At 39.6% G+C, this 25,915-nt stretch overlaps 2 protein-coding genes across 4 annotated transcripts in view; both read left to right on the top strand.

Annotated features, from left to right (window-relative positions):
* Positions 1-2,201, top strand: part of LOC128762065 (calsenilin-like) — a 43,302-nt gene extending 41,101 nt beyond the window's left edge. For both annotated transcript variants that reach the window (XM_053869866.1, XM_053869867.1), the window contains one exon: positions 785-2,201. In XM_053869866.1, the coding sequence (XP_053725841.1) occupies positions 785-832 (48 nt within the window). In that variant the 3' untranslated portion in view covers positions 833-2,201. The remainder of the gene's footprint in view (positions 1-784) is intronic.
* A 1,542-nt stretch (positions 2,202-3,743) lies between these two features.
* slc23a2 (solute carrier family 23 member 2) overlaps positions 3,744-25,915 on the top strand; it is a 33,823-nt gene continuing 11,651 nt past the window's right edge. The window contains exons 1-7 of one of the 2 annotated variants that reach the window (XM_053870338.1): positions 3,744-3,967; positions 16,972-17,069; positions 18,311-18,534; positions 21,282-21,380; positions 21,766-21,882; positions 22,203-22,360; positions 24,876-24,964. In XM_053870338.1, the coding sequence (XP_053726313.1) occupies positions 17,021-17,069; positions 18,311-18,534; positions 21,282-21,380; positions 21,766-21,882; positions 22,203-22,360; positions 24,876-24,964 (736 nt within the window). In that variant the 5' untranslated portion in view covers positions 3,744-3,967; positions 16,972-17,020. The remainder of the gene's footprint in view (positions 3,968-16,971; positions 17,070-18,310; positions 18,535-21,281; positions 21,381-21,765; positions 21,883-22,202; positions 22,361-24,875; positions 24,965-25,915) is intronic. The other variant, XM_053870339.1, reaches the window with a different exon arrangement.

Below are 25,915 nucleotides of genomic sequence, written 5' to 3'. Positions count from 1 at the left end.
AGGCCAGGAGATCTTTCAGGCCAATTTATTCGTGCACAGCAGGATGCTGAATCTGAAGTGCTTGTTTTCCTGCCCATAATGGATGGTTCAGGGAGCCTGCTCCAGTGACATCATGGAGGCACGTCTCCGGTATTTGCTTGACTGCAACAGTGTGCCTATTTTAATTCAGTTGAATGCTCATTTAACATTCTATTTCAACTGGACCATGGACTATGGATACTTCCACAGCCTTGTCTGTCGCACTAATTTCTGCCATTGAAAAAACATTCCGACCATTCATGCATCGATTCTCATTACGCATGGCAACAGTTGAAGCTCAGCTCGAAGTTTAAGTTGAGAGGGAGAGGTCCAAGCATGGAGCCTTGAGATACACCTGGGCATGGTTCTTCATTGCCGGCCTGAACAGGATGGTCCACCAGTGGTTGACGGAAAGCATGTCATGCTGAACTTCACTGAACTTCCACCTGAATTCTCTAGTGCTGAAGATGCCTGACAAGAATCAGCTGACTTGTTGAGCTATATCACGCATCCCTTTGATATGAACAGTGAGCCACAGATGACGTACTCAAGAATCACTGAGGGTTTGACTGCCTTAGGACTTCGACGTACACAACGGCAAATATCAAACGATGTACGTCTCTTGGTTGCTTGTAGGTATGTGAAGAAAAAGAACTTAATAAAGATACAAAATACAGAATATTCATGTTCACAAATACTTGATGAGGAAACAGGAAGAACTGCTTTCTCTTTCTCTGTGTGTCACACTCTCATTTTTATCTTCCAGGACGAGAACATCATGAACTCCATGCAGCTGTTTGAAAATGTGATTTGAGGACTCAAGATGGTGCGACAGCCACAAAGTCACCCTTTCACCGGCTGGACTCTCCCACTCCCTCTCCCATTTCAAACACACTAGAGCAACGTATCCAGACATGTAATGTACAAAACAATAGGTTATAAATCCGACGTTTCAAAAATCTGATCTTCCTGGTGGCTACTCCCATGAATCCTGTTGCCTCAATCAACGTTGTAGCATCTCTGAGAAGTTCTGAGGGATTTATTTGCTGGTGAGTCATGTCATTCATGGCGCAGGTTGAGATGTGGACTATTCAAAGAAGCATCAAGTTGCTGTCAGTACATAAACGCGACACATTAAAAGATCAGTTGACATAATCTCACTGCTCAGAAGGAACCGTAGCCTCGAACGCACGCGTAGTTTCGTAACGGTGCCACTGCCAGACATGCCAAAGTACATAGTGGTAGTTCCTGTTCCACTGAACTTCAGGACCACACTCACACACGTGTAGCCCAGAGACACAAAAGCATGTTTATTATCAAATATTGTGAACTTAGCTTGCACTATAATTTAAGGATGTATTATACGATGACAAAACACTGTAGAGCCCCTCGAAGATGACAGCAGTGTTTGTGTAAATATGTAAAGCCACTTTCTTCTCTTCTCCCTGTGCTGCACTCCGTGATGGAAACAATCTATTGTTTGAGATTTATCTGATGATGTTCTGTTGTTGTTTACTTGATTCAAAATGGCTATTTTTCTGTAATTTAATAAGGTATTAGTCACAAAGAGTTGTACTTCATAATTTATTACAAATACAACCGAACATGTGTTCTAACTATGATTGCTTTTTTGAGAATTTCTGTATTTGATAAGACGTATCTCATTACATCTGCATCAACATTTTATTTCCGATACAAATAATCTCAACAAATCTAGTTTCTAGTAGGGTTAAGTTCCTCTCAACTCTGGCACGCTGGGAACAAGCAGTAATAAATGAAAGATTTAGTCAGTAATATTAGTATAATTATTCATCAAAATAGATTTTTGTTTTTTATTATAAAAGATTGGAATAAAGTACAGGTACCAGATGATGATGTTGCAAAAATATAATAATAAACTATTTTACGTTTTGATGCTCTATAAAATAGATCAAATTGATTCAGAAGAATATTATCTACATCTGTTCCAAAGTGAACTGTCAAACCAACTGTCAAATTTGTGTGTTTGTAAGAAAACGTTTATGATTGGATGGTGGGCGAACTATTTATGTGTGGTCTGATCTGAGCTCGTCCTTCAGTATTTGGAAGCATGCTGACCCGTCAGGGCCACACCGTCATGCACAGAAGCGTTTGGATCTTTGTGTTGGTTGTTATGAGTTGATGATTAAAGTTGCTGTCCAAAGGATCCGCCTCATGTTGTGTGATTGAGTGCCTTCATCACCCGAAGTCAGCATTGTAATAGCCCTTCTCAGACGGTGGTGTCCCTCCTCAGCAGTAATGTAGAGCACAACATATATGTACAAATAAATAATAATTATAATGCGTCTTGTTTTTCACCTATCAAGCGGATCATTTCGCGGCCTGTAATGATCCTGAACTCAAAAGTGACTTCGATAATTGCTTTTCCTAATTTGTATTACGAGCTAATAAGAGATGTCCACGTGGGGATTGTGAGCTGATTTTAGGTGCTATGAACTATGAACTGTTTTAATAACATTTAAAATATGTTTGTAATCAACTGGCATGCTTAGGTAACAAACCCAGTGTGGATTCAGCCTACACCTCAATTGCAAATTCCAGAGTTATGAGAATGAAACTAAATAGTTTATATGTGTGTGTGTGTATATATATATATATATATATATATATATATATATATATATATGTTAATAGTGAGCTGCTACTGTGAATTGTTCCGCTGTTTAACTTTTGTTAACAAAAGTTTTTTTGTTTTTTATCATTTCCAGTAACTACTGGGACTTTTGTGAGCCCAAAAGAAGAAAAATAATGAATTGAACATAATGGAAGGGGGAAGTCCAAAAAAGTTTGGGAGGGAACGTTAAAACGTGACTTCATAATGCCAAAGGAAAGTCTGACTACACGATTACACAATGCAACAATGCATTTAAACGCTTTTAACAGAGGATAATTACCCTGTTGCACAAGCTGACTTATCAAACCTCAACTTCATGGCACGTGACACGTTATTTAAATAAAAAATGGTACCAGTTGTGAAACCTTGCGATTACATATTTACTTGGACAACAAGATCACTGTGCCAAAATTAATATGGGTAAATTCTGGAAAGCATCGTTTTGTTTGTAACATCAATGACAGCTTTATTTCCTTACTTAATTGCTCTTTGGTCGCTGCATTTTTAAGACCGGCCCGTCAAGATTCAGATTACATAACTGTACTCTATTCTCACTTTAGGAGAAACAAATTGTCCATATTATACATCTGTATGTATGTTTCTTATTTTACACATCTTTACCATTTACCATGTCATTTTTCTGTCTGTCATTCTTAATGAAAGCCACAGTTCTATAGAGCTTGTGTTTATGCGAACAAGTCAAATATTTACATATATGAGACTGCATTTTGTATCTTACAAGTTATTATTGTGTTCATTGAGTGATAGGATGGCAAATTATTTTGTTATATCAGTGTCAAAACTAACAGTTCAGCAAGATGACCGTTAGACGGCAGTGTTAATCATTTTCGCAGTAAAATTGATATCGAAAACTAGAAAAATTGCTACGATTAAGAAATTGAAGAGGATATCAACGTGATGTTTATAGTTGCGAATGAAAAATGAATGAAGAAAAAAAAGATGCCGTCGACGTCTCTCGATGTTACGTCATCGCAACGTTGGCTGGGATTGGTCAACTCTACGGCTGTCATGCCCTTACGTCAGAAGGAGTTTGCGCATGCGCCATGGTGACACCATCAACCCCGTGGCTTTATGAAAGACCAAATCCTCCACAGGCAGCTGTTCGGAAACCAGCCGGGGAAGGAAGGTGAGTGTCACGGAAGAGTCGTCCTACAAGACCGGTTCCTCCCCTTTCCTGCGTCCGCTGTTGCCGAGTCCCTTTCTGGGTCCGAGAGACGACGAGCTCATCTTCTCCACGCAACCGCGAAGGGACGTGTCTTGTCTCCCACCACGCAGGTGAGTGAAAACAGGCCATTGGACGTGTTGTAACACACCTAGCTAACATCTGGATGTGAAGACACCGGTATTGTTAGTGGAAATGTAGCTGAGAGCCGCGCGTGCTGTCAGCGTGGGGATGTAAATATTTCCTCTGGCGGCGACCGTGTGACTGGTGATGCTTCAGTGTGACGGAGAAACAGGCCCGCCGAGTCATTCTGGTCGCATTTCAGGTGCAAAATTCAGCCTGACCAATTCATTCCCTCCCTCTGCCGTTTAGTTTTGTATTCATACCCCTGAAGGTTCGGAAAATGACTGAGATGTAAGATGAGGCGTAAACTTTATCAGTCCAAGGCTGCTCCAGGCACCGTTGCTCTATAGTATCAGTGTTCCCAATCTCTTCATTGATTTTGCTGCCTTCTAGTTATGAATTCGTCTCGATTAGCTTCCTTCTGCAAACGGCCCTTCATATGAATTAACGGCATGTTGTAATCCTGCTGTTTCATCTAATTCAAAGAATGTTCACGATTGTTGTGAAAAAAGTACAAAATGGACGGTCGTCTCATTTGATCCTAAATTTCCTTTCTCGTACTATTTATCATTAATGCTGCTCATCTTTATTAAAATGATGTACGTTTTAAATTTTCTTTTATTCTTGAGACTCTTGAATGTACTGGCTTGAGTTCATTTTGTGTGCATTTTTTTTTTCTTTTCCGCATGTACATCTTTGTATGACAAGACAATGCTAGAGAGACTACCACTCTTATCAATGCTCGTTAACCGAGTCAATGATCATGCTATTGTTACACTTCAATTGTTAGTTATTGTCTAATGTTGTATAATTATTGTCATGTTACACTTTTTTACCATTAAGAGGAGGCAGTGGTTGAGTAGCTGTTTGTGTTAAAATGTATATTGAAAGCTTCTATTGCTCTACATGTCATTTTAGAAACGCCAACTGTATTGTGTCCAGTTATTCAACACCCTCATCCACAAACATAAAAACTGTCACCTTACTCTCGCAAAAATATATGAACTAAACCTGGAGGTGTCTTTTCTGTGATGCGATGCACACATTTACTTAACAAATTGATTTGGTGAGTCGCGTATCCCCAGGCGTCCAATGTCACATGACTATTTGGATAGTAACTCTCTGATTTTCTGGAAGAGGAAATAGAGTGTGTGGTCACAAAACAACCAGCTCTTAAGTACCAAGCCTTACTGATGTGAATTACTGTGTTATGTAGTTGTTTCTTTTAAACCTATATTTTATATTTCTGGAGGAACTTTTTTTTTTCTATAAAAATGGGATCCTTGGATCTTTTTAATGTATTGACTGTCTTATGCGTTTTACAAAGAGTGACAGGTATAGTACATGTTGTATTTAATACTCCCAACATTTTAACATTTTCTGTATTTTTTTATGATAATTTAAGTGTTTCACTCCCTGCATGTGTGATCATTTTCATGCACAAGATATGAAAGTTGTCGTTATTAAATATGTGTAGGTGTGCATAAAACCCCCACTTGCTTTTTTGTGAACATCCACACATCAGGATTCTGGTACTGTTCCTTTCCTCAAGGCGTCCTCAGATATAACTTGACTCTCGTGACGACATCACTTTACTCTTGAGAACCGAACCTGCGCGTCATCCCCGTCAAGCATCACTTGTAAGACTAAGATTAATGGTGGCGTCAACGAAACAGCCGCTGCGAGGCTCCCAGGCAGCAATATCTGGGACACCAGAGCACACTTGGCCATTAGGATTTATTGGCTCCCGGTGGTGGGGTTGTCCTGGAAACGGGAATACGCAGGCGTGTAGCTGCTTACAGTATGTGTACACACAACAACACACACACATTATAAAGGAGATGTGAATTATACTCTGTGAATGTGGCATTTGGTGAAGTTGTGGTTTAATTAATTTCAGCCTGTGAGGGGCCATGATTAAACGTGTGTCGCAGCAAATCTTCAACCTCTCTTGTGTGTGGTGGCTTTTTAGAGGCTAGTGTTAACGATGATTGATTTATCTTAGAAACACAAATATAAATTTATAAATTTCTTGTCACTGATTTCTGCAGATTGAATGGAGGTGGATATGAATTTTATATTTATTAATATAAGGTAGAGCAAATAGACAAGATCCAGTCAAAATGATCCACAGAAGGGGTGCTGTGAGTGCTGGTTTTTGTTCCACACTCTCTGAGTATCTGCCACACCCAGGGCTAGTATTTAGGAGTACCACGTGAGTGTTGTTGACAGGGTGAAATAAATAGACATTTTTTAAAACCAATGAAAAGCTTGATGAGAACTTGGTTATGTGCATACCCCAAAGCACATCAAACCCTCGGACCACCTGGATGTAGAGCATCTTGCACAGAGCACAAAAACCTCTGCTGCTGTTAGGCTTAGTGGCCAACTGTGGACAAAATGACTGGACTCAAAATTGGTAAACAAAACCTGATGAAATGCACTACTCTGGACTTCAGAGCACGTCTCTGTTGACAAATTCTGAATGTACTTAGGATAGCACTTTTAATGTATTAAAGGCACGTGCATAGCAATTCCATGCAACATACACCCCCAGATTACCTCACCACTACTGGAATGGAATGTAGCCAATCAAGAAGCAATCCAACTAAGAAACAAGGAAGCAGTTTTGAAATGAATGGATGACAATAAAAACACTAGCTTTTATTCATGAGAAAGTAAACCGGTTCCCAATCTACAGACAGTCTGTTCCTTCAGGTTTCCAGTGGGGCGCGCGTACCTGTCCTTTGATGATTGCAATTTTTTGGGGGGGATTTTTCCATTAAAATACACAGAAAACCACCATAATCAGGGTGACTTGCAGGTGCATATTTGAATGTTCCACTTTATTTTATCACTTTATTTTGTGATCACTTCATCTTAAAGATATATCATAATTCTGAAGGCATGCAGGCTTTTATTTTGTGGTGGGAGTGCCCCGAGGTGTGCGTGTGTCAATGGTGAGTGTGCCCTGCGAGGGACTTGGGACCTGTCCAAGGTGTATTCCAGCCTCTCGCCCAACGACCGCTGGGATAGGCTCCAGCGCTGCCCGCAACCCTTAACAGGACTAAGCGCCGGTTAACTGAAGATGTATGTCTGTATCCAAGTGTCCCATGACCATTTACATGTAGCAGAAGTCCTGTTTGTAGACATCACCCATTTCTATCTGAAGCCATGAGCAGCCGCATCACCATGTAGTTCCCTTGGTGTGAAATTTCTGGCATCCGGGTGTTTTAACACCTAAAGCAATAATTCGGCGTCCTGGGCCAACATATAACTGTGGTCAGTGACAACACGTTGGACCTTTTATGTTATCAAATTGACGCAACGCCAACGTCTTTTAACAACACTCCACATTTACATCTACAGAACTAGTAATGCACTCTGGAACAGTCAAAACAACAGAAGGCTTCATTAATGAACAGAACAACACATGAACATCTCATCTAAAAACATCGCATCATGTACATGTTAATAAGAAACATTTTCATTGTATATACACCATTTAAAGCATCTTATGTAATGCACAAATACAATAAACTAGGAACAGTGTTGCTGGAACAGACAGGTGACTTCTTGGTGAGTCACGGCATCATTACTAATCTGTGGTCTGTTGTTTTTCGCTGCCTAAACTATCTTTGCTATCGAGTATCTCATCGTCTTTGTGAGCAAAGTACTCCTGAAAATAAGGTCTAAACTAAAGTGTCTTCAATATGTCCATCTTTTCACCGTGTGTAATTTTCAACAATGGTAATTATTGTTTCAATTTAACAAACGGAGATCATAAATTAATTCTGAGAGTCATGTCCTATTGGTATTCTGTGTAATTCCTCGCTTCTATTCTGTTATCTATATTCTATTTGGATGATCTGAAAGAGAGTCTACTCTTGGGTGCAGAGCTCATTGTAACATGATTTATGTTTTCAAAATAGGGCATGGCAAGAGAACCGTTAGGTAAACGTGGCTTTCTGGATTTGAACGTACGCCATATTTCAGAATAAAATCTATGCAAGTTTTGGTACATTAGGCCTTTTGAGTTTGAAGTTCTATAAACGCTTAAATATTGCCACCATCATGATTTGCCAATCTAAATATAGTATAGAATAAACAGTCATTTAAGTCATTTAATTCTCTGCTCATGTCGGATTGAGTCACATTCTACAAAAATCTATTATACTACTGCATCAATTATCTTAATGATGCAGGCAAAAAAAACAAACAACAATTACCCACCCTCCCTCCCATGTGTTATCTTCTATATTCAGGTTTTAATGTCGGCAACCTCCGCAAGGAAGGTTGTGCTTCCCTTTCCAAAGACTGTCTGTTTTTTTTTTTATTCTTCTAGAGCAGGCTTTTAGCCAGGAGGGCGTCTGGGCATCTGCAAAACATGAAAAAAATGGACGCCCAATTCTTGACTGGCAGATTACGCTGGTATATGGTGGCATCTGGCGGCCAAGAATGGGGCGTTTTTTCAAATTTTTGCAAGTTTTGCAGGCGCCCACCTAGCTAAAAACCTGCTCCAGTACTGTACCTCACCAATGTTTTACTTCTTTGTGATGTATTGATCTGTCCTTTCTGTTTGAGGCTTGAAGGTCATTTCAAACTTCCCGCTAATCAGGCAAGAATGGGTCCCGTTGCTTGACAGATGCAGAACTTTAGTGGGTCACTTTCCTGGGTTCTTGGCATCATTTGCCGTGTTGCTGGCAGCATGTGACTAAGATTACTCTTGAGTGCTGGGTCATGTTGGGCTTTTCCCACTGTACTGTGTAAATCTTAAGTACGTGCGTGTTCGTGCCAAGTAGTAATTGATTGGTCAGATTGTAGCGTGCAGTTCTTGGTACAAAGCTGTGACATAACAGAGTGTTTCTTACTTTGACAGCTACAAATTAATGATGTTCTGGAATATACAAGTTTAGTCACCACTGACTTTTTAGTTCCTACTTCCAAGCCAGTAATGGGTCTTGTGTCTTAATGTGCATGGTCAACCTGATCGTTTATATTTTTTATGTGTCACTCCAGGTTGATGCCGTCCCCAACGTCTCCTCCATATGTTGCAACCACACAATGTTGTGTGCTCTGTATGTTGCTCTTTGTGTGTGTGTGTGTGTCTGGAATTTGTGCGTGTTTTTGATGCTGACAGAAAGCAACCTTTGCATATAAACGTTTGATCAAGGTCATTTGGGTTGTTTCTGTCTGACAGTTGTCGGGTGATAAATGGCTTCGCCCAAACACTAACCTAGAGTGAAGGTTTAGTGTTGTCATTCTCCAAAAAATGGCTAATAAACACTGACAATTAAATGTGTCATGTTGCGATCTAAACTCAAATAATACCTTGTCCGTCAAGTCAATCTTGGCTACCAGGTTCCCATTATCTCTACACTGTTTGAGAGCAGCATAGCAACCGTAAGCACAAATCTGTGTCTGATTAAGGATGGTCTTATGGAATAAGTTGGTGTCAGTCATGATCATGATTAATTCTATGGAGTGCTTTTTCTTGTTGAAGCAGTTCCTGGAGCTGATTTACGAAGCTTTGTAAATACTGGAAGCTTCATCAAACTTTAATCAGGTGACGGATGAGAGATGATGGTCTAATGGCCATGTCTCATTAATTCTCTCATGGTTTTACATCCAAAGTGGTCCATTTGCACACCATGTCCAACTCTGGCTGTGAGGGACATTTATTTTCTTGTTGTTTTTGTAGTTCCTCAGCAATATGTATCAAAGGAAGGCTATCACTTTGACAAGAACTGGGCTCTCATGTGCAAACTTGTATAGATTTTACACAAAAACATGACGTACACTGAAATCTAGAAAACGACATACACTCAAAAAATATGCATGACTCTACACACATCACAATAAGTGTGGTATTGAGCGCAGATGTTGCTGTGCCCTTTCCATGCCACCATTTAGCTGTGCAAATCATGTTTGAATAAGTCCTGCATGTGAGTGTCCCTTCTCTTTCGCAATCAGATTGAGCAACGTGGGGAAAAAATAATTTTCACTTTGAGTGCATGACATTTCACACCTGACACGTGGTTATTAACATGAGCACGTTGCTTACAGAGACAATCAGGCGCTTGTTAGAAAGATCTTAAGCTGTAGTTAAGGCCACGAAAAACAGTTATTACCTGACCCTGACTAGTAATGGCTTGATGACGGGATACGTTTTGGAGGCATAAATGCTCAACATGCATAACAGGTGCTAAAATCTGGACAAATACCCAAACACAATTAGGCACCTAGAAGCAGGTTTTGAATCCGTCGGGTGAATGTATGTAAATATTTCATGGACATAGCAAAGTCTCAAGAGATTCGCCGCACTGCAACGTCTGAAATTAAATGTTTTTCAGTTGTCCTTTTGACAGAATAGTTCATGCATTCTTCAATACAATAGTTCATGCAGGTTTTTTCCTCCTTGAAGAGGTATGTAAAACATGTCTGAATTAAAATGATTTAATTCATCCCTTCATCCCTACTCTTTATACCCACAAAGTGTTTCTGTGCCATAACACCTTACAGTAAACATCTGGAGTTAAATTGGGATGTGCATGAATGTTTGGTGATAAATTGTTTCAGTGATTGCGAGCCAGGATCATAAAGAAAGACCTCTACACTGCACAAGAAAACCAATTAGGATCTGTATTAAATCATCATCATCCCACCAATGTCCCCGGAGTTCTGCACCCGAGGACAACCATCGATCATATAGAGGATGTCAGTATTGACAACCTCAGAGGAAAGACACTGAGCAGCTCAGTCTAAACGCGATTCCCATCGTCTTTGTGGTTTCCTTAAGTTACTGCTTGATTTGGGTCTGAACATTTGACGCATATATTGTATGTCTCTTTGATTGGTTGCTCAGTTGGGCATGTTCCTTAACGTATTTGTGATACCTTCAAGAGAAATCTGCAAGGTCAGAGTGCTAACCTTTTTGGGTTTTTTTAAGCAAAGCTCCAGTACCAGAACTATTTAAACCCAAATGCCAACAGGTTAATGACAAGTGGTCCAAACCCACGCCTCATCTCCCTAGTAATATCTCAATTCCTGCATTGAGAAACGTGTGTCTTTATAGTTGTTTGAGGGTGGGGCTGCACAGGGTTGTGTTCTCCTCAGGAAACAGTGCGTCAAGATGCTCTGCTATCTAGTGAGATTAGAGACGGCAATGAAATGCCATGAAATAAAAGACGACCCTGGAGTTAGTCACATTTGTCAGTGAGGCCTTGGTTTTCATGTTAGTCTAAGGTTTAAGTGTTTGTTTCTTCATTCCTTATCAGTTTTGTCTTTTCACAGCCTCAACAGATATTGTTTCCAATCGCTCCTCAGCAGATGTGCCTCTTATCTGTCACTTGTTTATTGGTCATTTTAAGAATGCAGAAGTCTTGTCCATGGTAGACTACGTTGGTGAGCTTTTTTTTTTTAATTAGATTCGATTTCTTCTCTTTCCTTCCATATTTATTTGAGCATTAGTTTTCATGGATGTCCTGTGGTGCCATTGATAAGCTCCCAGTTTTGTAGAACTTGTTCTTATCATGTGAATGGAAACCTTGTTTTTCTACTAGATGAAATTAGACAGAATTTACACTGGGTTTTGATTGATATGTTTACCTATTTAATACTCCATTTAAATCTAGTCAAAGTAGTGCTTGGCCAGCAATGAACAAGTTGACCTTTTTCGTGGTCAGTGAAGCCTCAGAAGCGCTGGGAGGTTTGAAACGGTTGCTGCTGAGAATCTAGATATTGGGATTAGATTTTCCTCTAGCATTTTATCAACTCCACTCAACAATGGAATACAAAGGTGTTTAAATATGCCTGCGGGGCAAACAGCTGGAGGTGATGGAGTGACCCTGGCAACCTGAGAGAGGAAAGTGTACAGTTACAGTACACTCCTGCTTTTGTCTGAGAACAATAACATTTAAGGGCACGGTACCCACTGAGGCAGTCTTAGTGGCATGCTGTGTGAGTCTGTGTTGATGTGAGCGCTTTGCAGAGTAGTCATCTGTTTACCTAACTCAAGTTAATATTTGAGATTAGCTCTCCACCAATTTACTGTTTTGTACCAATGTGAAACGAAGTGGAATGTTTAGCGTGACAAGTTTGATGGTAGATGGTCCAGTCAGCCTACACAAGTGAAGTCATGTGGAATTTGTCACAGCAGTGGCTTTGGTTCAATGAAACATTGTTGTTACTGTCATTTATAGCTATTGCATCAAATCAGATTTTTACCAGATGTCCTTTGGGTCGTATCATCTGACCTGACTGTAAAGTTTGTTTATAGTTATTAAACATTGATATGTTGAACTTTTGAAGGGTTTTTTTTATCAAGTAATCAGTTACTATTGTTCCGTACATTGCGGATTCACTCTACGCTTTATTTATGTATTAGTTTTATAATAATATATTTTTTATAATTATATATTTATAAAACTAAATGGAGTCGCATCAACCTTAGTAGTCAAGGGTCTTTGTGCTTTTAACTTTTTTCTCATTTCACTCTGTTATCTCACCTCTGTTCTACTGACAGAGGATTTGTAAATGTAAACACAACCTTTAGGCGTTTTACAATCCCCTGCAACTCGGCCACTGTCCTTGTTGAAATAGGAAACTGTCACGTGTGCAGTGTTGTGTTGCAGACTGGATTTAGCGTCAGCTATATTTGCATAACTCAATTTGCATGACGTTCCCTTTACGAATATATGGATTCCTACGTCCTTAGGAGATATTTTGGGGAATTTGTGGGGAAACTTGCCCTTTTAGCTGAGTGAGCATAGATCAGCAGTATTTGGTTTCATTGCCCAGCTATGGCATCATTCTGTAAAAAATTAAGTTGTGTACTCTGATCTTATCTAGAGAAATCTTTACGATGATCTTGATCTTTGATTTGATGTTCTCTTTTTTTTCTCAAGGTCCAACCATCTGCCTAAAGATCAGGTTGAGCACATTGAATAAGCAGCTTTTGTCTTGGTGGTTCTTTACGTCTGTCTTTTTGTTCCAACCTTCATCACGAGATTGTTGGTCTCTGCATCCTTCATGCCTCTTCTCCAGCACCTGTTGATAATAGTGTCAACAATCACTGTTGTCACTGATGCTGGAACTGAAGGACTGCTTTCTAATGGTGGGAGGCTGTTGTTCCTGAGATGAGATGAGGCGTGTGTTATGAGAGATCTTGGACAGAAATGCTTTTAATTAACAGAGACTGTTTATCTAGTACAAGTCCATCACCAACTCTTTCACCCCCCTGCAGGTTTTCCATGCACACGTGTTCGAGATGAGGTGTGACTGTCACACCCAATGTTAAATCTTCTTCTGAGAGAGATTCCTTTGCAGCACGTGTTGGTGCAACTGATATTGTCACCTGAACTGACCTAGCTAGGTACAGGACAAATGATCATCATCTCAAGTGTTGCGACATTGAAATATTAATCTTCTTCACTATTATTCATTCTTCAGAATTTTAGAATTTTCCAACCACTTTGTTTTGAGTCTGCATAGCTTATGAGATTGCATCCGGAGTTGGGTTTCCACTGTACAAGGTAGTAGGTCTGAATGTTGAAAGTTCTGCTGCTGGAATTAAATAAGTTTCTGTGGTCTGTAGAATGTTTGGCCTCCAGTCTGAAGATGTCGTCTTTTCTTTCTCATTGGAAATGTCATGACACTTGTTCCATATCTTACAGATGTTTGTAATTCTACCCCCTAGATTGGCTTTATTGCAATATTCTACTGCATCCTCATTGTTGGGATTTGTTGGGAAATTGTAGGGATGTTTCAATACCACTTTTTGAGTATGATTACTATATTTGAGTACTTGCTTGACATCCATTACCGCTATGAGTACTTAATACTAGGGATGCACCGAATTAAAGTTTGTGGCCAGACCCGAATAAAATATGAACTGCTTGGTGAATAATGTCAAATATCCAAAGTGGTTACTTTTTTTTGTTTTCTTTTATTGCAAAAATAGTCAAGAACACATTTGGTTTGTCAAAGAAAATTCTGTTTTCGCACCTCAAAACAACTGAAAACTTAAACAGTGTGTACGCTCATTTGATTCCATGGGCATCAAAGAAATGATCAAAGATAGAGTAAATGTGTGAAACATGAGTTAGTAACACTGCCTGCAGGACGCCTCCTTTGTGAGTTGTCCAATTGGGACACACAATTCCACAGTGAACTTTGAAACATCTTGGTGTCGTCCAAAAGAAGCTGAAGGTTTCAGAATAGACGGTTTTATGTATTTTACTGTGTCTCAACAGCCAGTTTAGGTTCACTGAGAGTTTAGACCAGAGCACCAGACTAGTCCTTTCTTGCATTTTTACACAAACTGTTTCAAAGTTTCAGCCAATTTTCTCTCTCAATTATCAGCCAATTTTCTGTCCCACCACAACACATTTTCATGATGTGCTAATTTATTCAGCAAGACTGTTTTTCTGAAAGCTTGTGACACAAGAGTCACTTGAGCACCATCCTATATTTAGTTTTCACACTTCCCAATATGTGATTCCGGATTGAAGAATTCAATGTCTGATAGCGACATCAGCCAATTTAACCTGGCAGTCAATGTTAAGTCGCATTTAAACAGCAGGTGTTACACATGCATGTTACAGTACTTCCAACTCGGTAAACTGATAAAATAACTCCTAACTAAACTCCTTGTCTTTCCATTAACTTTGATTATCTGTCGTACTTGATCACAATTTGTCATTAGGATCTTGACTTTACATTGCATCACATGGGTTCAATCTGCGTGTTATGGGGTTTGCGTACATAACTCTGTTCAGGAGGTTTGCTGACACAGACATCTGGTGTGAATTTCTTTCTGTAAATCCCACACAAGCCTACACAGGATTCACAGATCAGGTTACCATGGTTATGGATCCAGGAGGTACCGACCTGCGAGTTTAAAAATTGCTGGTGCCTTCTGTCGGTCATTTCGTTAGCTTTTTTTTTTTTTACCTCAATGCTAATGTCTTTGTATCTTTGCATCAATGGCAATATTATAGCAGAACCACACCACTCAACAGAGCTAAACTTAAGCACAGTTACATAATGCCACTCCCACTTTCAGATCCATTTTCTTAACCTCCAGATGTGTGTTAATTTCTCGTCCAAAGTTTAGTTTTGCTGAATCCACTCAAGTGGTTCACCATCTGCCAGATCAGGATGTTTTTCTTAATGTCAGTGGAAAAGGCTCGGGCTGACCTAAATTCGCCCACATCCTGGTCCACTTTTTCAGCATGCAGTTGTTTACATTCCATAATGGCGGTTTTGTCTGATATAAGAAAATGCAGTGGGGGTGGGTTTTCCCTCTCATTATAGGCCTGCATATTTCTTACCAATAACAGTACATTCCAGTCACCTTGAAGATCGGAATGGCGTCAATCTTGCAAGATTGAGCTTGTTTGTGTTCTTGAAGTAGACATATCAGTTTTTAGGACAAAATAGCTCTCAGTAGCAATCTGGTCCATGCACTGCTCTATGTATGAAGGACTTGAAATCTAACTTTGGCAGCACGTACCTCTGACAAGGAGCTCATTCTTCATGACTTCAAAACATTCAATGAAAATGACAATTTCTGTGATTCAAGTATTGTGTTTGGATGATGTGAAAATAAAGTTCACAGCCAGGATTTGAACTTGCACTGCTTGCATGAAGTGCATACTAGGTGGTGTATTGGTTAAGACTGAGGGAAGGTCAGTAATATACCCAAGATTCACTTGGATTCTGTTTTTAAAAGTCAGGTGTTTAGCTTGTTCTGAAAGTAGCTGGTCGCATGAGCAGTGAGGATCCGTACAACCAAACTATCAAACCTTCAAAACCTTTCTAGATCTACTTGAAACCTATCATGATCTACTCAAAATCTTATGTCTTCTCAATTTCATTTTATGGAAAGATCATTTACAACTTGCTGTTAAACTAGCGGAATCAGATGTGTTTAATAATGGTTAAATTGTGTGCACATTCTACTTTTATCCATAGTGATAGAGTCACATTAAATAAAAATCACAGGAGACAAGTCCAAGTCCAATGATATCAAACTACCTCAATTATTGGAGGCTAATTTTAGTATACAGCATCTTGGTGTTTAGTCCTTCACAAGAGACACTTGTTTTCCGGAAAGTATTCACTTTAGTTCCTTGACTGACTGAACATTTTTCATGACCATATGATAGGAATCGATAGCAAAAGGCTTTTGTTGTGGTGTAGATTTGGTTTACTAGCATTCAGCAGTGGATCGAATTTTGAGCCAGCTGAACATGTTTAAAGCTCTTGCGGGCTGGATTGATTATTGTGCAGTTCAAAGCAATGAAAATATTTTAGATGATAAACATGTCAAGGCCTAGATTGTTCTGCTGTTGTCATGATGGAAATTTAATTATAGAGGGCATATTAAGTGCATATTTTTAAACATTCTCTGACAGATGCAACTCATACTTCTTGTGCTCAAATGTATGCTTTTGCTAACATGTATGATTGTGCATTCCATATGCAGACTTGTGTAAATCCTGTAGATAATGACATTTCAAGGGACTTCATCAGTGTGGCCACAACTAACTGGTAGTGCAGTATCCTCTGAAAGGCGAAGGACATTCTGGACAGGTTACCCGGCCTTGAGGCAACACACAAACAAACACGCACACATACTCATCTCAAGACAATTTAGAGACAAGGCTTGTGTTCTTTCTAAGGTGGTAGGAAACCAGTTCCATTCAAACCAGTGAGCTTCTTGCTGTGAGGATGCAGCCCTGTCCGTAGCTCTTTGTCAGGACTCGCATGAGGCCCTCTAGCTATCGAGTTGTCTTTTCAAAGTTTCAGATCATTTATTGCATGATTCCGTTTGTGTTTATTTAGCTTCCCACGTGCTGTTTCAAAATAAGATTACAACACTAAATTGCTTCTGATTGAATGCTGTGTGTCAAATTAACTTCTCTCACCTCCCTCCTTTTTCCCCCTCCTCCTCTATCTCATCATCTGCTCTCTTATATGACCCATCTAGCTCTCTCTGTCTCCTCCTCCTTTATCCCCATCTTTACCCTCCCGCACAGATGCTCCCAGCTGCCCAGCTTGACAGGAGTGATGGGATGTGTCATCTAGGTATTGAAACAATCCCAATATCTTACACTGCAAGCGGAGGGACTGGCTGGGTGGGAATTGTCTTTGGAAAGCAAACTAAGAGGGAGCTTGAAGGAGAGACAGCGTAGGCAGAAATAAACTTCTTGCCAGAAATGTCAACAGTGGAGTATATGAAATGAAAACTGATGCAGGAATTTGGCCATCATTTCCATATTTTGTAGCCCCAACACAAGTCTGTCTCTCTGGTGTGTAATGATACTATTTTAGCCTGCTCCCTTTAAATGTTATTCATCGTAAATAATTGAACTTTTTGCTTCTCTGTAAAACAAAATTCTTATCCAATCAATAGCTGATTTTCTCTCTCTTGAGAGAGAATAAGAATATTCTGTTTGAGTAGTCTGATTGCAGTCTGGTCTTGTGATGTATACCGTAGTATAAATGGTGAAATTTTTTATGTTAACGCTGGCCACTAGTGTTGCAGCAATATATGTAGATGTGCATGACAATGAGTACGTAGTGACAATTAGTGACAGCTAAGGTAGTACTGGTAAACGTTGTTCAGCGTCGGCCGCACTTGTTTGTGGCTTTAGTAGTGTTGCGCATGCAAATCATGTCAAGATGTCAAACCAAAATTTCACCTGTTTTATGCTCTTTCAGCCAACATTTGTAATTGCTGATTACAATGTGAAACTGATTGATCAAGTCCTACTACTAGTCAACTACTGTCGAGCCATATGCTGTTGCTGTGTTGAATTATCTTAAATTTTGTACTCGCCAAACTGCTGCACAGATAGACAACTCTTTGCTCCTTTCAGCCTTAAATATAGAATTGCTCTCTCCAAGTTGGTCTTTTTGTGACGTTTGCTTTTTATTTGCAGTATTTCTTCATTTACTTATTCTCTTTTCTCCACTTTTCTGCTTCCATTTCCTTTTATTAAAGAATGTTTTTGTTCATTCACATAAATGAATAAATTATCATGTATCATCAGGAAATTGTAATAGCTGCTGTGTTTGTTCCTAACAGTTACTGGCTGTTAAACTGACACATCACAACAGTGCCCTTCCTAATGAGGCACTATGAAATATTACGCTGCCACAATCGTTGTACAATGATGGCAGAAGATAAACAGATCCAAGATAAGTTGTGCCGGTCGGACCCTTGGGCTCCATCAGTGACATCACACCTGACTGTGAGGCTATTGTGTAATGGCTCAACAAATGAATCCCTCTGCTTGTCTCTTCTGTGGTCCTCCTCCTCCTAGATAAGGACTCCCTGGACGATGATATTGGACTGAAGAGCTTATCTGACGAGTTTCTAGCAGAGCGAGACACAGTGAGGACAGAGAGGGAGGACGGTCAAGAAGACTCTGAAGACTTGAGAATGGGCGTGGGGAAGAACACCTCTTCTAAAACGATGGACAACAGCAGTGAGGCAGGAAAATATGAAGATGAGGTCAAGCATGAATCTGACTTCTATCCCATTCCAGTAAGTATCTCCACTTGTTTTATCGCCTGGCTAGTACAGAGTGAACATTCCTGGTATTAATGTCCACACGGTTCACGTCAAGACAAAGTTGAAACACTGTGAACATTAATTTGTGAGAATGACCTGAGTGCTCTTCACATTTTAGACACATGTTTTCAGCCATCTTGTAAAATGCATTCTATTCTCTTTCTTTATTTCATGACAAATGGTACTGGTGGAGGCCACAGCTGGCTCGTCCCCGAGTTACTTTGCCATATTTTTGTCATAATCAAAAAAACAACACAGAGAGGTAACTTATGTACTTAATCATGTGTGTTACTATACCGGGTGTTGTTATTATTCTTAGTTTAGCAGATTTTTTCCCCTAAATTTATATTGTAAACAGGGACCATAATCTTTCTGCAGAGGTCACACAGGTGTGATAAGACGATATACGACACCTGACGGTGATTGTGGGATGGTGCTGACCAATAGAATTAGAATTAATTAATAGAACTATTGAGGATGTGTATTGGGGAATAATGCTTCAAATCGCAGTTATTCCGTACGCCATGAAGATAAATGAACATGTGGTTTGGTCGTAAAATATAGCTCTTCTCCCACCTTGACAAAGGTTTTTATTATCCACCATTTGACTGCTGAAACTGTGCATCATAAGCAACATTTGCAATTTATGTGAGATGTTTTTTTTTTTTTTTGCCGACAGAAAATGTGAATTAAAGTTGACATTATGTCTATCAAGACGATTAACAGGAGTTCATAAGAAATAGAAAGTAAAACTGAGATGCTATTTTAAGAAAATACAGTATGTAAAACTCTGAGATCTATTAAGTTGAAAGTAATGCAGTTTGTTGCAAACTATAGATATGAGTTCTGTAATATGATGTCATATTTGCCAATATTTCTGCAAATGGTCACCATCCCCATAAACAGTAAAATTCAAAGTTATTGTTAACATTATGTTAGAATGATTTTAAAATGTCGAAATTAAAAGCCTCCTGGTGAGGTGTTACGGTCAACTGAGAGCGACCCTGGGCGTCCTGCTGAGAGAATATCTCTCAGATAACCTGGGAAAACCTTGGTGGTGCATCAGAACAACTCGGTGAGAGGCTTTTGCTACATGATCCAACTTTGTGGAAGCCCGAGGAGAATGGATGGATGGATGGATGGATAAAATATATATGTTTTGGACCATTTATCTAACTTATTCCTTCACTATCATGTTTGTGTTGTGCAGGTATTGAAAATGTCCATAATTACAAACTTGGTCTTGTTGGGCACTAGGATTTATGATCAATAATGATTTTTCCAACTGATCCATCATACTCGATACAATCATGAATTCCAGTCTAGAACCAAGTTTTTGCAGTGAGGATGCCCATCAACAATGCGACCAGGGTTGTGTTTATATTATTCATTTTTCATTTGCAGCTGTTGTTGTGCTACATTATAGTAATATTGCATAGTGATTAAAGGTTTTTCTTTTTATGATTCAGTACTTAAAGAAAGAAAAGTTATTCATATCAGTGTATGCATCATTTCATATAATTTCATAACATGTAGGCCTAGCTCATGGAGAAGAAGTGTTTAGATGTTCATTGTATCAGTTCCTCTTGGTCATACCTTAGAATGATGTATTGCATGTGTTTAGTGAATAATGCAGAAACACCCTCTCCCAAAATAAATTAAATAAATAATTTCTAGAAATTCCTGTCTGAATTGCAAATCGCAATATTGTCACAAAAAAATCCCAATTCAGTTTTTTTCCCAAAATTGTTCACAGCACTGAGGACTACTTTCAACTCTTTTAAAATAAATCAAATGTGTGTTTCCTACAAATGGCTGTGAACATGTCTGATGGACATGTTTTCCATCTTTCTCTCATACTTCCAATGTCAACACTCAAGCACAAGGACGCAGACCTGTCACAAGTTGTCAGTTTGCATATGCATTTGCATTTATCCAAGAGATTTGACTGCACCCTTCCAAGCAAATACAGATTTTCAAGCAATAAAAAACACATTTGGTGAGGATGAATGGATGTCCATTCAGTCCTAACTAGTTGTGCCAAGGAAGTAGCAAAAAGAAAAATTCAAACACACTCATGTAACGGCACAAGCGTTGTTGAAATATATGGCAACAACTATCGCAGTGAAATAAATATATAACGAGGCTTTCACTATGATTTTTTAAACCATGGCAGAGCGCACCCTCCATTAAAATAAATAAATAAATAAGCCAATCAAAAAGTGAGCCAACAGAGAAACAAGGAAGCAGAGGGGGGACTCTTGACATAGAATTGCAATTGGCGACAGTAAAACAGTAGTCTTTAACCAGGAGAGGTTTATCGCTCTCCTATCTGCAGCTCTCCCCTCGTTTCTGTCTCTTCATATATCCAGCCAGATGCACGACTTCAAAGCATTATGATCTTGTCCATCTCCTTGATGCGTTATGTGTCATTATTCTGAAGGCATGGCGGCACGCATTTAAGCAATTGACAGTGTGCCACAATCGTTTACATGTAGAGAAAGTCAACCAGTGTATTGTTTTGTCTTTTGCATTCCAAAAAAGTAGAACCTGGAATAGACATATTGTGTCAGGATGGCTGACACCTTGGACGAGGGTCCTCAAAGAGCTGTAGTGGTGCAGGATTTTGTTCCAGCCGATCAGCACACACGGTTTAACCAGTGAGACGGACTGCAAATTATATAATAATACTTAGTCGAATGTACAATTTGAATCTTCAGGTGGTGGTGAATGGGGTGGGTGCTGCCAGTGGAGACCAGGACACGGAAAACACAGAGCTGATGTCCATCTACGGCAAAGACGGTCACGGAGCAGAAAAGGTACCTCAAGAAGAAGCTTGTAGTGATTATAATTACATGGCTAAAAAGCTGCTGCTTTTTGGGTGCTATAATTGTGTCTAGTCATGGTAAAGACTTCCTTTTACATTAGCTTTACAGGAAATGCAAATTATACAGGAAATGGAAGTTATTTTTATTACATGATGACAAATGCTGTGAAAGCGGAAGCTGAGCACGGGTGTGTTTGATAATGATAAAAAAAAAGTAAAAGTCATCATAATGTAAATGGTTTATGTTTCACCATGACTCATCATTTTTCTATGCTGAGGTGAGGAAAAAGTAGTCAGTTTTCCCTCTCTTTTCACCAGATTTTGCTTCCTATATCAGTAACAACTATATAATGAAGTTTGTGTATGTGTGTGTACAGAGCTCTATGTCAGAGACATTGGACAGCACAGACAGTGTGGACGCGAGGAGGATGGACATGATTTACACCATTGAAGACACGCCACCTTGGTATCTGTGCGTGTTTTTAGGCATGCAGGTAACAGTGGAATGATTCATTGACACACACACCAACCAAAGAATGAATGGTGTTATCTCTGGTGCAACTAGCCCTCATCTCAGATAGCTCATCTGATTTTTCTTTGTTGCTGTGTGTGCTGTGGTAAACTGAAACAACCATCTGCAGAGTGACATCATTGCCACACAATCAGGGTTTATGTTGGTGAAGAGTAATATGTGAATTAGAAATGCCACACTACGGTGGTGTCAGCATGACTTGTGGTTTCACCAATAAGCTGTCATGACAAAAACAAGTCTCTGTCATCTTTTTGTTGGTCTGATTGTAGTCTTTGTTTCCAGCATTATTTGACCTGTTTTAGCGGAACCATCGCTGTGCCGTTCCTCCTTGCCGAGGCCATGTGTGTGGGCTTTGACCAGTGGGCCACCAGCCAGCTCATCGGGACCATCTTCTTCTGTGTCGGGATCACGACCCTTCTCCAAACTACTCTGGGCTGCAGGTACTTGACGTCCACTCCTCCACTCACTCTCACTGAGGGTCCTTGAGCACTATCATTGACTTGTAGTGCCCACTGTGCCTTCTCTTGTCACTGTGAAGTGAGGATAAGTGCGTGCGTGTGTGTGTGTCTGTGTGTGTGTTGAACTGGGACCTGTCACACTCGTGGTTTTTGTTTGCAGAACTGAAACACCATCGTGTTGCTTATAAATGCCATCCATGTGGCTAGATTTTTATTTGGATTGTTCATCTTGTTTAAGTTCCAGTCATATGCATCTATTATGCGATGGGTTGTAAAAATCAGAAGCACTCTGGTTTCCTCCCACAGTGCAAAACATAGCTTTGGGCATCAAAGTTTGCAAAATTGCAGCATTTTAACAAGCCTCACATATGAAGCCCGACGTGGTTACTACTTTACACAAGCAGATGGTGGGAAATGGCAGCAGACGAAGTAGAAGGTTTAGAAGAATGATGATGCCCAGCCATCATCGTGGATATCATCATCACCATTGTTGCATGGAAGAATGTCTCCAGTGGATCAGATAAGCATCTGTAAAAGCTATGTAATTTGCCATGGTCGTCGCCTGGTCATGTCATAATATACAAATTAGAGTGAGTTTGGTTCCATATTAAACTTTAGGTCTATTTTACAGTATGCCGTCATATCTAGCCATTTTTGAAGCCACTGCATTTTGAAATAGTGATATCAAAGTTGAATATTTCATTGAAAGGATTCTAGCGCCAAAAGGGATAAGGTGATGACTCAAAGTTGTCCGCAGGTGTGAGAGCAGATGTCTTGCGCTTCAAACCTGTTTCCATTACAGATTTTTTCTGATATGTTCTATCTGTAATATTCCTGGAGCGTGTTTGGGCTTTGTGCTAGCAAGTTCAGGTGTGGTGGGGGAGCACCTGTCCACCAGATAGATGTTTTACTACATCTCCCCTGCATCTACACCACATGAAGAGCGCTCTGATACGCTACTAGACCGCCCTGCAGCCTCTCATGCAGCAGACATGTTGTGCCCTCGAGAGGCCGGTGCTGACTTCTGATTGTGGGTGTTTCACTTTTACATCACCTTTTGATATCAAAATATCTGAAGAACTGCATTGATGTGGAAGTGTAAAAACATTTGAGAGGTTTTTCAAAATCCAGGCATTTAACTTGTTTGTTGTTTAGTTTTTGGAAGCAGATTAACAACTCACACATCAAAATAGAGTGAATGCATCCTTGCACGTCTCCAGTGCACACAAATATAAAACAGACAATTGTGCAGAGAACTAAAGAATTAAAAAATGCTACTTTGTCCTGCTGATTATCAAAAAGCTTTTTATAAACAGCCGTTCAAATGGTGAACCTTTTTCCCAACAGAGATTCTATTCTTGCTGTTTCGATTTTCCCATGTGCTTGTGTCAAAAGTAAGTGGTTGTGACAACCACTTGTAGCAGGCTCACCGAGAGTCAGAGGAAAATATAAGTCACTGCTGAAGAGGGCTCACATGGTTTTAAGTGCCACTAAAGCATGTCATCTGTGGCAGCAGTTTTGTTTCTTTGTCATCTAAATACTGTAAATAATGAGGTCAAGTGTGATTTGTTTAACAAGGACATTCTAAAATGAGTAGTTTTGACTTAAATCAGGTAGCATTTAAATGTGATGAATGAAAATGAACAAAAAGACGTTTTGCTAATATTCTCCTCCAAGTGAGAGAGTGATTTAAATCTGAAGAAGAAATGTTGAATTATGCGCATACACAGCATGAGTGGGAACATGATGAGTAATATGACAGTTACGAATGTTATGTCAAAGCTTGCCTATTGGGGGTAGTGGTGGGCTGGGGCCTGCTACTTTGCACAAGAGGCAGGGGCAAACAACCATTCACAACCACACACAATTTAGAGTGCTCTGTCAACCCTGCATGCTTTTGGACTGTGGGAGGACACAAAGCATGGGGAGAACACGCAAACCCAGGTGTGAGGTTGCCACAAGCAGGAATCGAACCTGCAACTTTCTTGCTGTGGGGTGGTAGCTGTTCATTGTTTTGTTTTGATGACAATGATGCAAGATTAGCTTTTTATAATTAGCTGAAACACCATGTCTTTTGCTTCATTATCTCTGTTATCAACATAGACTCGAATACATTTGAAAAGTACTTGAATAATCGGGTATTATTCATTTCATTTTTGGATGTGTTCCATGACTTAACATCTTCAATAAATTGGAGTGAATATCATTATGAATCTCACACCAAATAATCATGTGACTCGACTTGAAACTTGTTCATGCTAGGAATTGCGAGGAAGGAATGTTTCCAAGAGGTGGATACTGTCTTTCAGTCCGGATTACACAGATTTGTAAACATTCAGTCGTGTGCTCATAGTAACTACTATATTAAATTCTGTCTAGAAACTTCTCCACACGAGATAGTAACCCACCTAGTATTTGACTCCCATTTGAAACATTCTTATTTTTGAATGCCTGGCAACTTCATGTTTTTTTTTCTTTTCATCCTTTTTGTGTCAAGGTTGCCCCTCTTCCAGGCCAGTGCTTTTGCTTTCCTCGCCCCGGCTCGGGCCATTCTGTCGCTGGACAAATGGAAGTGCAATAGTACAGGTACGATCCTGAAGCCTTCTTCTAGTGAATGTTGGATGTTCTGACTCATAAGTACTCCTGTAATGTATGATTGTAAAATATTTGCCTTTGCAAATACATGTTGTCCTACAAACTTTGCATAGCTGGTAATCTATTTCGTCGAGTGAAATTTATTTACAGCAATTAATGACCTTTTCTGGCATGTTCTGTGGCTCAACATAATTTTGTGGCTGAAAGAAGAAAGGTATTTTATGCATTACTGTACATGACCATTTGGAGTGATCCCTACGATAAACAATGACTAGTGTTTGACAAAGTTGAAACTTGAAAATTGCTTAGTGCCTTGGTGATTACCAATAGCTTGAACCTACTTTTTGTCTTATAAATTAAAAACATTTTGTAAAAAAAAAAAACACGTTAACTATAGTGAATTCTAACACCACTAATATTTTGTTTGGATTGACCCGTCATCCCTCACGTAGTATTCGAGATTAGGAAGCAGAGCTTTAGTGAGGAAAGGGGGATAGTTTTTGAATGGTAGGTTTAGTTTTAAAGTCATACCAAATAGTTCTATTTACAAGGGTCAATTTATTTGCCGTCACTGTTGATGTGAACAGAGTTATTACCGGAGTACACCAAGTCTCATGTGCTCTCTCTACTCACTGATGAAGTCATCTGCACAGAGGCTATCCACTGTGCACTTTGTTTGCAAAAGTTGTTGGATTCAAGCAGCACATGCTCTGCAGCACATTCGGTCCTTACACTAAGGGCTCTGCAGAGATTTTAATGTACCTGCGCAGCATCATGCTTCAACAACAAGCAATAAAGCTATACTGAAGTACTGTAAAAGGGGGTTTGTCCTTTCCATCTACACCTCAAGTAAGGGCTCTCCATTTTCATTCATAGTGGGTTTTGTGGAATGTTTATATTTAGTACAGTGACTTTCAGTTGAATACCTTCAATTTTTAATTG

The sequence above is a fragment of the Synchiropus splendidus genome, chromosome 7 (genome assembly GCF_027744825.2).
Source record: "Synchiropus splendidus isolate RoL2022-P1 chromosome 7, RoL_Sspl_1.0, whole genome shotgun sequence".
In the NCBI taxonomy this organism is placed as follows: Eukaryota; Metazoa; Chordata; class Actinopteri; order Syngnathiformes; family Callionymidae; genus Synchiropus; species Synchiropus splendidus.
The sequence above is the reverse complement of the archived record's forward strand: the minus strand, read 5'-3'. Positions and strand labels throughout refer to the sequence as shown.